The sequence below is a fragment of the Perca fluviatilis genome, chromosome 22, assembly GCF_010015445.1.
Source record: "Perca fluviatilis chromosome 22, GENO_Pfluv_1.0, whole genome shotgun sequence".
NCBI lineage: Eukaryota > Metazoa > Chordata > Actinopteri > Perciformes > Percidae > Perca > Perca fluviatilis.
This window is the reverse complement of record NC_053133.1, coordinates 17,735,422-17,751,867: the sequence shown is the minus strand read 5'-3', so window position 1 is coordinate 17,751,867 and position 16,446 is coordinate 17,735,422. Positions and strand designations below refer to the sequence as shown.

At 40.0% G+C, this 16,446-nt stretch overlaps 2 protein-coding genes across 5 annotated transcripts in view; both read left to right on the top strand.

Moving 5' to 3' along the window:
* LOC120552245 (disks large-associated protein 1-like) overlaps positions 1–486 on the top strand; it is a 92,907-nt gene extending 92,421 nt beyond the window's left edge. For all 4 annotated transcript variants that reach the window (XM_039790104.1, XM_039790105.1, XM_039790102.1 and 1 more), the window contains exon 8: positions 64–486. In XM_039790104.1, the coding sequence (XP_039646038.1) occupies positions 64–147 (84 nt within the window). In that variant the 3' untranslated portion in view covers positions 148–486. The remainder of the gene's footprint in view (positions 1–63) is intronic.
* The window catches only part of LOC120552246 (disks large-associated protein 1-like), a gene marked incomplete in the record, with an annotated part of 24,734 nt that continues 8,357 nt past the window's right edge, over positions 70–16,446 (top strand). The window contains 1 exon segment of the mRNA XM_039790106.1: positions 70–143.

The window sequence follows — 16,446 nt, the reverse complement described above, 5'->3', positions numbered from 1 at the left end:
TTCTGTTAAAGTTCTATAGTAAAACTCTGGCATGCAGTTTGACAGTTTTTCGACTCCTCTTAGGTGGACCCAGAGGAAGGAGGGCCAACGGAAGAGCAGTCTAAATTCCAGTCGATAGGAATTCAGGTGGAGGATGAGCGATGGTGAGTAGAGAGACGAAGCGAGAAAGAGAAGGAGGCTGTAAAAGTGAAACTAGATAGGTCTGATGGGAGGGATGAGGCAGAGATAGCATAAGTAGGAAGAAGACTTGTGGAGACAGAGAGTGGTTTGTAGGGTGCAGTGCAAGCTTTTGCCCCCCCTGCACTGGCTTTCCTGAACCAGCTGTCCCCAGTTCAGGGGAGATTGGCATCAGAGCCCCCTCAGCAAGGGCCCCCAAATGACAGCTGGGCCAGAGGATGTGGTGGAGGGAGCTGGGAAGGTGGAGGGGGTGAGTTGACAGCCATCTGTTGCTCCCGCCATTGTGATCCAGGCTACTTTGAGGCTGTGTGTGTCTGTGTGTGTGTGTCTTTTGTGTGTGTGTGTGTGTGTGTGTGTGTGTGTGTGTGTGTGTGTGTGTGTGTGTGTGTGTGTGTGTGTGTGTGTGTGTGTGTGTGTGTGTTTGCTTATGTGTGGGAGGGAGGGAGAGAGAAAAAAGGGAGGGCGTTTTATTGGGTTTGTTTAGTTCTGAGAGCACTGAGAGACTGCTGTGCTGTCAGCTACAGCCTCTCATTCTGCAACATGTTCCCAGTTTGAGGAGAAGCAGCCTAGTGTGCATGCCATTTCATTAGCTCACACTGCACCAGGCTTATTGAGGCCTCTGTTGGGACACGCGGCATTTATGGTTTCTTTGTCTGCTCTTGCTTACCCTGTCAAAACAGTGACCTTCTGTTTGGTGAAGGAAGTTGACAAATTTAGCCACAGTGCTGGTTTCATGCAGTAGCCAAGGCATGCTTCAGGAATTCAAAGAGACATCACCTTTAGTCAAAAGTCACAGTGATGGCGGAGTCCAGCACTAAAAACACACACTTACACAGTGTCAGGGAATGTGAGGGGCTTTCTGAAAGGGGGAGGTCTCAGCTGACTGACCAAGCTCTGAGTTCCGGAGTTGCAGCCAAATATTAACTCATCCAGAAACCATCCGAATTCGCCGAGGCTTGGATGTTATGCAGCACTGCAGCGTGTGTATTTCTCAGGTTAATGTTTGGTAGGTGGGAAGGTATTTTTGTGTTATGTTTGATTGTTTACCTGTTGTGTGTGTGTGTGTGTGTGTGTGTGTGTGTGTGTGTGTGTGTGTGTGTGTGTGTGTGTGTGTGTGTGTGTGTGTGTCTGTGTGTGTGTGTGTGTGTGTGTGTGTGTGTGTGTGTGTACCTGGGAGGTCTGGGCATACTGCCCCCTACATTAGATTCCCAGACAGTAAGAGTGCCAAACTCCTACGGCCTCGCTCCAGTGCTCAAACTGCCTTGTGTCTGTGTGCATGTGTGAGAGAGTGTCTGTGTATATATATAGCGGGCGGCCGGGCGCATAACCTCATCTGCTCGTTTGAACTAGGACTAAGTGAGAGTGAGTGGAAGAGAGCTTTTAATAAGATTAACACAACCAACAACATGCTTGTCTTTATACAGATTTCTGTCTTTACTGACTGGGATATATAAAACAAATTGTATTCATGTATCATATTTATTCTCACAAATATTTTATTAAAGGTCCAGTGTGTAACGTGTTTAGATGTTCATTATCAAAATCTGTGTTGCCCGTTCACAAACTTGTTTTTCATAAATATTTACCTCCACCATCAATTCCAAGTATTCCTTTTGGCTCGAAATTTTACATTTGCATTTGAATGAACTGGGGTAGACGCTCCATAGTCATGTGCCATCTTGAAATACGTCAGCCGGTAAGGGACATACAGGATATACTGCTCCACCTTTCACGTTTTCGCTGTCACATGATAAACTCACAGGTGCTGCTAATGCTGCTAATGGGTATCGTAGCTTCCCGGCCCCGGCAAGTTTGAAGAAGGAAACATGGAGGACAACACGTATTCAAAATCAAAATTTCAGGAACAGGAGTCTTCTTCTTCGCCCAGAAAACGAAAAAGGATATTGAAAAGAGCAAGAAACCGGCTTTTTGAAGCGTGAAGGCTACCGTAGCTGTAATACGTACTTTGAACTGCGTGGTGCGAGATTGTGATATATGATCTCAACGCTAGATGGGAGAATTTCCCACACATTGGACGTTTAAAGCTTTCTTTCTACATGTATTACATACTGTGCTCATAACATTTTGAAAAACTGCTAGTATCTCCTCACAAACATGCAAATGAGATGATTTGGATTCTGATTATGTTTAAGGCCTTGCAAGTTTAGGGTCTGGGGTTGGTGATCACCAGATGGCTTTGCACTCATAGGGGAAATGTGGCATTGCTCATGGTCCTAGTGATTAAACCATATGCATAACCATCTTGAAAAGTCAACTTAAGGGACCTCCCTGTGTTTTTATTTTTGTCCTAACTGACTGAAGGTTTGTCATTACTGGCATAAGACAAACAAACATGAAGCCTCAGGGGCATTTGCAAGGTTAAATGTCAATTTGTGGTGGGCAATAGCATGAGTGGCTGTGTTTTCTGACATCCAACATAACTCTTTCAGCTTGTACTGGTGCCTTTTAATCATTCAAAATAAGACATTAGGCTTTTTGTTTAAAGAGGCTTCAGTATTTCCTCATGTTTGTGGTTTGAACCATGTTCTGTTTGGATGAGAGGGAAATTAATATGATTTGAAACAAAACCCTAAGAGGTTAAGAGACCCTTCCGAAAGCGCGGCATATGGAATGCAATACTCCACCCCCCCTTGTTATTTACAACTTTCTGTCATGTTCACCACATGAATGTAATGAGACCAAGGACTTTCTGGCGTTTTAACATGCACTTTTTTCTCCTGTTCACCTTCCTGATATTTTATAGTCTCTTCTCTCTCTCTCTCACATGGACTTAAATGCCCTTCCCTCCTGTCCATTGATATGTCTGTCTATTTGCCTGAGCTGTGTTTGGCCTTTGCCTGCCTCTGCCCCTGCAGGAAGTTGTTAGCAGGCTGATAGAAAGGAGGCTGAGGTCATTAGAACTGAACACCTGCTCGGAGGAGTTACTCTTTAACTGCTCTTCACACACACTCACACCTCGCTGGGCTGCTCGCACGCGACACATAAAGCACATAGATACTCGTTTGATCTTAGCCAAGCCACTCCCTTGTTCTTGCTCTCTTTTTTTCACGGAAGAAGAGAGATGAATGAGAAAAAAGGGAAAGTTAGAGATAAATGGTTAGCTTCGAGGAGGAGTGTATATCCTGAGACGGGACGAGGCAGACGTGATGGAGCTAACGATCATTTGTATGTTGTGCTGCAGGCAGGTCAAGCTGAGGTTCATGTGGAGGACTGTGAGCATGTTTGGATCAGAGTACAGCTAGCAGGCTAGCAATTCAATCTTTTTCTGGCTTGGCAAGTTGTTACTTACTAATTTGCAGTGTATTGACAGCAAAATAGTAAAATATATACACCTGTCTAACAGTAGGATAAGGCATGCTTGGTATACCAGAATTTAAAAAGTTTGCATGAGGACATATGTGATGAGTTCAGATGTTCACGCTTCGCTTTTATTCGCTCTTTGTTTGTATCTTTGGAGCCCTGTCCATGTGGGCCCTTATGTATGCTTATCTAAGTGAATCTCTTGTTTGAGCCCTGGTACATTCTTGTATGTGTTAATAAAAGATGTGCTCAGAGTCATGTACCTCTTTGAGTTGTAACCTTGCAATGATTACGCTGGCTCTGCACACTTATCTGCACAGTTATTTGGCAAGTCTTTCCACCAACACCAGCGTCCTCTGGCGTCCCATTCATTACTGGGATGGTGAGCTGCTCTATAGAACATAGCCAAATTTGTGTTTGTTGATTTAATCTTTGCACGTGTGTGTGTTTGCTGTTGCACATGGTGCGGAGGGACCTGGCAAAGGCTGCACGACAGCAGCACAAAGCCTCTGAGCCAAATACGACACCCAGCTGTAGAGAGGAGTCGTGTGTGTTTGTGTGTGTGTGTGTGTGTGTGTGTGTGTGTGTCTCTGTCTCTCTGTGTCTATTTCTCTGTCTCTCTGTGTCTATGTCTCTCTGCTCTCTGTGTCTATTTCTCTGTCTCTCTGTGTCTATTTCTCTGTCTCTCTGTGTCTATGTCTCTGTCTCTCTGTGTCTATGTCTCTGTCTCTCTTTGATGTGCTTCCGTTCAGTTGTGTGTTGGCAAAATAGTAAGTGGAGTTCATGTGACAAGGCAATTGATACTACAAAGAGATTGTAGTGAAATCAACGGCATTCAGTGTTTGAACTTAAAGAATAATATGTTCCACCCTTTCATGCATTTAAGTTAAATGCCTCGGTTTTCATAATCCATTACTTAACATTTTAAGACAACGGTTTCCTGCAAATTTTTTTAAGTGAATTCAACCGAGTTTTCATTTTATTTTAGGTATCTCACCCAAGGACAATCAAGATGACCCAGTGTCTATTGCTTCTGATGACACAATAAGTTGCTAAAATGGCTAAAATATTCCGATTGAGTGTTTGTTTTGTTAGTGCATGTGCATGCACACTAGCTACTAATAAATCATCATAAGATATTCCACAACCAAACTTCCACCTGATGTGCTTAAAGGTGGAGGCACAAATTAGAAATACCATATTACTTTGTCCTTTCCATATTGCAGCGATACCCATGTTTTTATCTTGTTAGAAAAAAACATTTGAAGTTTTTGATTCAGGTGCAAATGCAGCATCTCTCTCAGCTGGCCCTTCTAAAAATACTGGTCTACTCCACTGTGTTTGGCCAAGAGGAAAATGGTGAATCAGGGCCTGATGTCCTCTAGCGTCAACACAGGATAGTGTCAGAAAAATATACGTAATGGACAAAGGGGGCACAGTTATTATTATTTTTATTAATTTATGATATAATGACAAAGATCAATGAAAGGACTGTTTAAAAAATAAAAATACATTTGAGCCTGACTTCAAATGCAATTGGTTACCAACCATGAGGAAATGAGTACATTTGTATGAGTCTGTGCAAATTTGGGATTGCTAATCAATGTTTTAAATTCTGTGAACCAACCCGCTGCCATTTCGCTCTTCACCTGGGGACGATGAAGGAACATCTAAAGAAGACCCCACAAGTCCAACTTTAAGACCGAAACCAACAAAGAACAGGTGGAACTCCTGCTTAACGGCATTAAAACTCAAACACGGTTAACAAATGGGAAAGCAGGACATCATGCATCTATCAACTTTAATGCTGGTCCTGGTGGGGGTGGTTAGTGGCTCAAAATTACCTTTCTACAAAGCATTTCAATTTCAATTTTCAATTTTATTTGTAGGGACAATGTGCAATTAAAACATAAAATGTAATCATTTAATGCATTGCACCAGAGTTAGCCTTAGGCTAATTTGCATCTGTAGTCACAGAAAGCACAAATACAAACAATTTAAAAAACAAGCAATGCTCAGTTAATAAGAAAAACAAATAACACACAGCAATAAATACATCTCATGTTACAGATACACACACACACACACACCGCGTAATCAAGAGATGTAGCGGTATGCAGCACACAACCCCGCATTCTCTCTCACACACACACACACACACACACACACACACACACATACCCGTTTTGTTATCCGGTGGGGACTCATGACATAGCGAATGTACATGGGGACCCTTTCTAAACTAACTTCTAAATATGAGCTAGAGACATGGTTTCCAACTCCAAAATTCTTTTTTTGATCTGGGATCCTGAAAATCACTTAAAATGTTAGGATTTCAAATAAAGGACAAACCTACTATTCCACCAACTCTATGGGGACACATGGCAAATTCTTTTAATATTTACAATATTTATACCCCCCATTCCATTGAAATACTCCTCCTTCTATTATATAATTTTTTTTCAGCTACAAAGACCACATATTTACTTTTATCACTCGTTGTTGTATAGTACAGGTGGAAATAATTAAAGTAGCCACCAGGTGGCGCTTCATGGTTTTGTTTTTATGTTTTGATGCTCTTGGCTGTCTTAAGTTTGTTTTGGCCATTTAGTGGTTTTTTAATTAACTGTTTTCTGATTCTGCAAGGGGTGGACAAGCTGGTTTAAGGAGAGTAGCTCTGCTCCTAAACAGACCTGTTATGCCCTATCCTCCCACTCAAGCACCAGACTACTGACATCACAATAAAACCGCTGATCATATTTATACCTATATACCCCTCATTGATAAACATATAAAAGAATATACATAGCTTTTTTATTTACTTTCAAAAAGCTTTAGTGTATATTGGCAACAAAATTGTTCTACAAAAGCTACTGGAAATGTAAAAGGGCATTTTAATGCCTTTTAATGAACGCAGGACTTTGTATGCTGTACAAAAAATAAAAACAAAATGCCAATTAGAATTTGGCTAAAACTCATTTTGAGTTGTGTGTTTTGAACCAAGTGCACTCCATACCAGCTGGGTGGTGGGGGTCCGTCCACTTACAAAACAAGAATTGAATCAAATAAGATAACACACTATTGACACCTTGCATGCAGAGTTCTGTAAGCTTCTCCCTACATGTCAAGAGGAAAACTAAATATAATGCAAAGAGGCAGAATTAGGCCAGTTTATCAGAACTTAAAACCAAAAATAACCAGAATTAAATTTTGGACACATCTAAACACTTAGTGACCCCCTCTCATATTATCAAGTGCCAAGAGATGAACAAAATATGGACACCCGTTTACCCAACTGAGTTCACAAACCTGTTCCACCAAAGCATCAGCACACATAACAAACAACTCAACTAGATTACACCACGAAGCTTTAAACAAACTACATCATCTATTTTCCAATAGATGATGTAGTTTTGTTTAAAACATACAATGTTTTGTTGCTCTAAATCAACAAGGACACCATAGCAGATTATTTGAGCATGGTTACGGATCGGGCACAGTACAGACTGAGTGACATGGAGCCTTGCCATTGAAAACAGGTGACAAAGGGAAAACCTGGCTCCTGTAGAGCAAAGGCTGTCCACTGATTGCACCCTTAGTAGAGCTAAAACAGAGCCAAACTTCCTCACTTAACATGTCAAATATATAAACTTGTGCAAACTATATTTCCAATGAATATATATAAGAACCAAATATGTTTTCTATAGCTCTCGAGATTAAATTATATTACCAGTCCTACTGGGAGGACACTAAGAGCTGTGAGCAGGCAGCAGTCTGTGTTGCTTCCATAAACTGAGGGACAGTGAGTGACGAGCAGTTGCCTGCACCTTGTAACCTTGTTTTTGTTAATTTTTCTTCGTTTCCTGTCGGTATTGTTCCAACCAATAACCTTTGACTTGTAGTACTTTTATATATTCTGGTTCATTCAGGAAATGCCACAGAAGCAATGGTGTTTACAGTGCAGATTAAACTTTATTATCACAACTCATCCATATACAAATTAATTTGTCCCTGGTTCTCTGCTATGATCATTCCTTCTCCTTCACCTTATTGTCTTACTTCCTACAAACCTGTCTGTCTCTGCTGACCTCGATTTCTCTCTACAAACCTGTTCTCTCTCCCTATGCGTGTTTCTCTCTCTTTACCTCTGTTTTCTTATTTTTAAAAATGTTCAGGAACACTTTCTCTTTCTACTCACCCATCTATCTCTCCCCCACATAGTCTCTCTCTCAATATACATACCTGTCTCACTCTCTAATCTACATTACCTGTCTCTCTCCTTTCTACATACCTGTCTCTCTCTACCCTGTCTCTCTACCTACATACCTGTCTCTCTCATTTCCTACATACCTGTCTCTCCTCCTGCAAACCTGTCTCTCTCTACAAACCTTTCTCTCTCTACAACCTCTGTCTCTCTCTACCTCCATTTCTCCAACCACCCATGACCGACTACCACAATGTTCTTTAGGATAAAATGCAAATAGCATACTCACAATATAAAATAATAGTCAGAGCATGTTGACATATTAAATTTGAAACCAAAAAGAGCTTTAACAATCTTAATAAAATGTCGTTGCATGCTCAGATATGAGCTGAATTCAAGTAAGCGCTAAAATTACCTAGTTGTGGGATTGTAGAAGTACTTAGATGGCAAAAAGAATTATGTTCAGTGATTACAATTTAGATTTCCATTGGTTATTTTCTAGGCGGCTTTAAAGTATCAATGCGGTTCTTCACATAGAACTTAACTGCCTGCCAGCTCCTTCCCCTAAGCACCTCTGAGGATCCCTTTGATAGATGCTTCACACTGGGGCTCTACCAGGAACCCTGCCAGAGTTGATGTTGTCCATGAGATTGCTCTCCACAGCCTGGACCTCCTGGGTGCTCCACTTCTTTCTCGCCATTGTTGATGAACCTTAGACAAAGAAGTAAGGCCAATCAATATAAAATTGCTTGCAGAGTTTAAAGATTAAAAATCTAAAATGATGGGTGTCTGGACAGTAGTAACTAGGTGGTTTCTATTGTCGGCTTAATAATAATAATAATAATAATAAGTCATTTAGACTGAAAAACTGTAAAAAGTGTGGTTGGTTACAAGGGGACTAGATGGCAACCTAGATGGTTGCTAGATGTTACCTCATAACCACCTAGGGCTGCACAATAGAGACACAGCACATCGTGATCATACTCCCACCAGAGAGGAAAACATCTTTCTCTCTTCCGTAAAACTTGTATTGGATGAAGGTGCCTCATCTTCAATTTTTGTCTGCTGGCAAACCAAACATTCCTAAAAGCTGCCGTGGTGGTGATATTTACTACCAACAATGTATAGAACCCAGAACCTAAGTTTTCATAAGTTGTGGAACCGAAAAACTGAGCTTTATGATGACAAAGTGGATATAGACTGTGAGAATCAGCAGAGAGAATGGTTAGACTGTGGGATTCTGACACTAAGCTAACAATATGCCCAATGTTACGTTTGCAGCAAGCATTTTATTAACAAGTCAAATATCCAAATGTCAGTTTGAGACTATCTACAGTCTGTAAGTTAGCTAACACAGGCAATGTTGGACATAACTTTAGTTTAGTGTCAAGGATTCCGGTCTTCCCATTCTTCCTGCTGATTACTCATGTTTCTGTTATCCCCCCTGGTGGGGGGGACTTAAATCACTCCGTCTCTCTATATGGAGAGAAAAAAATAAAAGCTTTTCTTTTAATACACATTTTACTTAAAAAGTAAAAAATTCATGATGATGTAATATTGTTGGGGTCTTTTCCTATATATTAATACACACTTTTACTTCTAAAAAGTAAAACACATGATGATGTGTAATATTTGTTGGGGCCTTTTTTCCCATATCTGAAAAACACAATATACACTTCACTTTAAAAAGTAAAATTCATGATGATGTAATATTTTGTTGTGGGTCTTTTCCTAGGTGTCTGAAAAACATGAAAAACAGACTTGTAGGCCAGGGCATCTCTGTTTCTTCAATCTACATATTGACTTCTTGGCCATATTGTGATTTTGATAATATTTTTGATTAATTTTTCAGCCCCATAAGTCCCCTAACAACTACTTAGCTAAAACACAAGCAATGCTCTACCAACCACCTGGTTGGTATTGCACTCAACCCAGCCTTGATCTGGCTGCAAGTAAGTACCGGTTTCATTTACTTACTACAAAATCAGCTTTTATATCACATAGGACTACTTAAATAACATGAGACATTTGTACATAGCTTGATCAGATCCCTTTAGTTAAGCTCACATGCAAATTCACAATTACCTTTTGTCTTTGTAAATCATTGTCCAAAACCAATTTTAACGTAATCTTGATTGCTATACCTGCCTACCGTGCCTGCGTTGGGGACGAAAAATAAAAAATGGAGTCAAATGGGGTGCTAGCTACACGGAGCTACTGCAGCTAATGCCCAGAGCTCCCACTCAGCTAAAACAGTTTTGGTGGCATAAGATAAAGAAGTGCCTTTGTGCCTCTTAACAGACACAAAATGCAATTAAAATGTCTGTACAACATGAACAGGGCCCTTATGACAACTAGATGGATTTATGTTCAGCCCAGCTTCTGTAATAATCTATCAAAGCAGTTCCCTGTGTATTTGCTTAGCATTTATATCCATTTTGTGTGTGATCCATCTGGCGTTGGTGAGTAGCAGTCTTGTCTGTGCTGATTGTTGTGGTTTCCTTAGCCGGGCTAGAAGGCCCGCGGCGTCCTTCTCCTTCCTGCCTGCCTTCCTGGAATGCCGTGGCCGCAACAATCAAGTAGCTCAGCTGGTCTGGTGGGAGGTCTTCAAAGACCATTCAAGCCTTTGTTGATAAAATTTATATTTTATTTCGCCTCAAAATGGTAATTGAGCACTGTAGTGGTTATGACCATATTAGTGAGCTATGTTACTACATGGAAACGGGCCAAATGATGCCTGTTTCTTGTACAGTAATAGGCTACTGAAGGCTAGCTCTAGCTCCATAGTTACATTACTCCAAGCTTCTTCCTTTGTGAACGCCTCCGCTCTTCACTCTTCACACAAACGTACTACCTCCACCTGCACACTGTTGCACTTTTCCTGCTACAACTTAATTCAAACGGGACTTCAGCGCCTGTAACACTATTTTACTGCTAAAGGTACACATAATTTGGTCCGTTTCCATGTAGTTACATAGTCACTAATATGGTCATAATCACTACAGTACATTTACAGTACTACTACTACCATTTTTGAGGTGGGAAATAAAATATTTTGCAGCAGGAGGCAAATGGTCTTCTGGAGGACATCCACCCCCAGACCAATGACGTTTGGATTGTTGTGGCCGCGGTAAGCCAGGAGGGCAGGAAGCAGAAGCAAGGACGCCGGGCCTGCTAGCCCGGCTAAGGAAACCACAACAATCAACACTGGCAAGACTCCAACTCACCAACACGCACACAAAAATGGATATATATAATGCTACAAATACACACAGAACTGCTGGCGTGATGATTTATTACCGGAGCCTGGCTGAACACACTCACTCATCCCAGACTGCAGCTAGCAGCTAACAGGGTAGGTGAATTCTAAACAAACGGCTAGGATTGCTAGGTAATCTTGTTGTCGTAAGGGCCCTGTTCATGTTGTACAGATGTTTTTAATTGCATTTTGGCTGTCTGTTAAGAGGCACAAAGGCCCTTTTATCTTATGCCCCCAAAACTGCCGTTTTAGCTGAGTGAGAGCTCTGGGTGTTAGTTGTATTAGTCGTGCGGTTGCTAGCACCCAGATAAATCGCTATTTTTTTTGCTATCGACGTTACTCACATACAGTAGGTATAGAAGATTATTGTAAAAGTGCCGGAGGAGTTCTCCTTTAATACTATTGGTTACAGAAAAATGCCATATCATTAAATACCAAATTTAAATTACGGAGGAGTAGGCCAAATCTCATACAGTGGTAGCTGAGCAAATTTGTATATTTTCTGAAAATGGCTAAGAAAAAGTATTGGTCTAGAATTTAAAGATGTTTTGAATGTGATTAAGCTAGAGTTTTGCACAAGCACAAATTTACAATAGCTGCGACCACTTAGTGCTGTGGAACGGTGCACAGGTCCCGATGGGACTTAACAGGTTAAAAACCATTACAATTTCCCACTACTGTTATTGTTTTCAGACCAAGTTGTGCATTGGGATTTGTATGTGAACTTACAAAATACACTTTCTGCTCTCTTGAGTTCGCTAGGAATACTTATGTCCTCCTTTTCGAGGGACCGAACCCAGTTCACGGATCACTGTAGAGTCAGGAAGAGCTCTGATCCATTTCCTGGGGATTAAATACAGCCAAACAATTATTATTGTTAGTTAAAATTAAATGTATGCCATTTACTTATTGATAATTGTTCTGTTAAAACTAATTTATTTTAGAATTCCTCTCCCACTACCATTCCATATATTAGTATTGCACTATACATCTAACGTACCTAGTATAACCTGCTAAACTGACTGACTCTACCTACTTTGGTGACCTTTAGTGCTTTGTAATCTTTGACACGTTGATGATGATGATGATGGATAGCGCCTTAACAAGCATTTTTTTTCAGATTAACCTAATGATGAAAATGTGACAGCGTATAGTGGGATTCATGTAGGCTTATTATTATTTGAGATTATGTACAACACTGTGATTTTTGCAAAACAAAATCTACAATACAATGACTCTACACAAAGCAAAACCTTTACTTGGAAAAAATATGAAACCTACAACTCAAGGCTAAATACTGGATCATCTCCTGCAATGGCCCACTTAAGCCAGTCATGATGCGCATGTTGTTCAATAAAAACATATGATGCAGAGAGAGAGTAGGAAGAGATTGCTAGGTGTGTTTGCTTGTGAAAAGTAGGAAGTTTACACTTGGCATGGCATGACAGAAAGGTAGGCTGTTTGATTTGTGTTGCAGGCTAGTTGGAATTTACTGCGTGAGTTTAAGCAGCTTAGCCATAATGAACCCGTTAACATGTACTGAGGGCCTATGGCAAGAATGCTGTATTCTGAATAAATACAGTTGTAAGCATAATAAAACATAATGCTAATGTTACTAGCTACAGCTCTCCCTATGAAGTTGCTGTCCCGGGTTTCTTCCTAAGAGGGAGTTTATCCAAGCCACTGCTCAACTTCTTGCTCTTGGGGAATTTTGAGGCTTTGTGAAATTATAGAGTGTGGTCTAGATCTACATCTGACAAGTGTGTCCTCGAGATAACTCTTGTATGATTTGATACTATAAATAAAATTGATTGAATTATGATGCTTGCTTAAACTTTTCACCATAAACTTGAAGCTGATGATCACATTTATTATTGAGGGGTGCAAGTAATGGGCAGTCATTACACAGGAAGCTGGTGATCTGTTTACATTTCTCCACTTCAAAAATAATACATACACAGGGAAAACAACATTGTAAACAAATAGCTAATGTTTCTGACTTACGCAGTAATTTATGAGACTATGAGAGGTAAATATGGTGCAAAACGAGTATAGGGGAAATGTTCACCTATTGGAAAAAATATTCACGAAGAATTATCACAAATGTGTAGATTGATTTTTACAGATACAATGATAGTACCACTTGTAATGCAACATTTACCATCATTGTTTAATATAAATAATAATAATATATAAAAAATCAGTAAACGCTTACAATACAAATCCTGTAATAAGCCATTTTATCTATCGTAAAACAAATCTACACATTTGTAGAATTAGGTTATTATGCATTCAGATCAAGGTTGTGAGAATGTTTTCTATGAGTGAAAATCTCAATTTCCAGTTCAGATTTTGATATGTCCTCTGGAAGCTGGTCCGATGGACACCATAGTGGTTAAAAGCTGCTTCCCCTGTTTTGTTCTGACAGTAGGTTTAGTAGTAGTTACTAATGTTTTTAATCTAAGGTGTCTTGGTTGAGAATGTTGTTGGAATATGCTCAGGTAGTTTTGGTCCCATCCCTTTAAGTTGCTTAAAAACCAACAGAAGTGCCTTAGATTACCATTCTGTATTAAATTGGGGAGCCAGTGTAAGGACTTTAAGACCAAGTAATATGACTCTGTTCTTTTGTTTTTAGTAAGGATCCTGGCTGCACTATTCTGTACCATTTGGAGTGGTTTTAAAGTCTTTTAGGGGAGTCCAACACATTGCAATAATCAATCCACTAGAAGTAAAGCATGTATATGATTTTTTCAAGATCCTCCTTTGAAATATATTCTTTTAGTTTATTGATATTTTTAAGATGAAGGTTAATAATGATTTTATGACTGTTTTAATGTGACTGCTAAAAATTTAGATCATTATCTATAAGACACCAAGGTTGTTTTTTACCACTTTCTTTATATTAATAAGCCCTTCCTTTTCAAGCAAGGTAGAAAGTTTGCATCTTTCCTCCCTTTCCGAAAACGCTACCAACCTGAGTTTTATTTTTTGTTAAGCTGGAGGAAGTTCTGTGACATCCAAGTATCTATTTCTTCAAGGCACTGTCAAGAGAGAGTGTTAATGGGGTTATAGTCATTAGTAAAGATATGGACATGGGAGATAAATATGTTTACAACAGAACTAAATAGATCAAATTGAAACGTTATAGAGCATCAGGGAATCTCATTTGGTAAACTATAAGATGGCAGCCAAAGCAGAATGTTGAGGATGTTTCATACATTGCATTGTTTGATGTGTGACAGTGCATGACAGGGGTTTCCCCTGAGATTTCCAGGAGCGTAGGGTGCAATGACGTCCACACATTCATTTGCATATTGGTGATGTCATTAAACAGTTATTTTTGCAAAAGCTTAGCAGGAGTTAGTTGTTGGTTGCAGCTAGGGGAAGGATCATTAAAACAAAACTTGAGAGAGCTTGTCACTAAAATGAGAATAGCTTGTCCACCTTAAAGGTCAGCCTAACCAGTTGGTGAGTGAACCTTAGCTAAAGTTGTCGCTAGCTCTGTGCGGGCTGGCTAACCGTTTCACTTTAAACCAGCAGGTAGCAGCAGGAGACGAGAACTTGGCTTTGGTCTTGAGGAGTTGTAGCAATTACCAACAGATATACTAATACACAGACTAAAATTCTACATTCATCTATTATGCAAATGATTATTAACTTTATACACTCACAGTCCCTCTCTTTTTCCACCACACACTAACAAGTATTGTAATTCGGCTGTGCCTAAGGGCTGCGTGTGCAACATGCATGGTGTGTGTGTGGTTGTAACACTGTTTGTGTCCATCATACAGCCGCACGTGTCCAGAAGACAACAAGCAGGATCCCCTCTGTTGCTTCGGCTTCTATACAGTCTATGTTGCAGTCCAGATGATGTCCAAATTGTTTTATGTTTATATGCTTTAAGCGCTGCCCCTAAGCTCTATAATGGCAGAGATAACCCTGCATGAGACTCAGAAAGTTAGTTTATCAACAAAACTGCAGGTGGAGATGCTTACGTAAATCGAGCCTTTGCCATATGCAACACATCGAACTTTCTGAGTCTCATGCACCAAACCAAACACTTGATTTCGATGACAATATTTCCAAACAAACATTCTATAGCAGATATTTAATGTGTACCAGCAAAATGACCAAAAAAGAGATCATTAGGTGCAAATTCATATACTAAGTTGTCCTAATCATCAATTTCTTTACCTGACCTAGTAAATTTAAAGGGCTGTCACGGTGACCATGAATGGTTGTCAAATCTTCTTCCTGCAAGTCATCATATATCATATTAGTCACACATTGTAGCTGCATTTCTCCAGTTTATTAACAGTAGATTAGGCAGTAAATTGGCTCATGCACCATTCAGAGAGGTAGTATAACACTTTGTATGTCCATATTTTTCAATCAATTAATAGCTACAAAATTTATATTTCCATTGTGTCTGACGAAATAATGAAAACTTTTGAGGTCTAAAGGGGCTTTTCAACATTATACATCTTTCTTAAGCCATACTAATGCTCAATGTGTAATAAATAAATATGCAGATTACAATACAAGCTTATAAACCACTTAACACTACAAAACTGTCAAATATTAGTCCAGAAAACATGATAGGATGGTTTTTCTATGGGAAAATCTTTAAGTACAACATATTTATCTCTCTGGAGAAAAATAGTTCCCCAGCCCCCTCTCCTTCGTGTAGTCACCACTCCCTCTCCTCACCAACACCCCCACCTCCACCACACACAGCACTATTATCTGATTCTGACTGCACATCACATGTTGCAGTCACATCATTCAGCTCAGTATCAGTGCATTTCAACATTACTACAGCCATCTCTTGATTTATACTTTTGTTTTAAACCCCCAACACACAATACACACACTGCATTTGGTAGAGTTGCAAAATGGCAAAGGTCACGGCATGGCTACATTACAAAAATGGTTGACCTGGTCCTGAGAACCACACCTGCTAGGCTGTCCCTAAACTAAGGTTTCCATTTTGACACGGTACATCGACAATTTACTGTAAACTAAGATGGTGTTGATTTATAAACTGTAATGTTACTGCCAGTAAACTAGGCTAGCATAACTTATTTGGCTGACAAGATGTAAGTTAGCCTTCTAACATTTTATTTTTCAAATGTATCTATAAGAGTTGCTTTACATGTGAAAACAATTACAAATCTATTTTAAACAGAATTGTAAACGGTTTTAAATGGAAGTAAAATCAATTTTAGACTCACCATCTCTCCCTGATCCATGACTCAGCCTGCTCCTCATCCATGCAGTGAGAGATCTGTACCAGGTTCACAGCTTCGTGAGGGAGGGGCTGGACACCATAGGGACTCCGGTATACACACTGGCCACATGGCCCAGAGTGGGGATAAGGCGATGGTCGGGATGGGGACTTGAACCGTGACATCGTGTGTAACAGTGTTTTCTTTTAGCGAAGCGTCCAGTAGCTCAATGATTTGAAAGCGGTCGAAACCAAGCG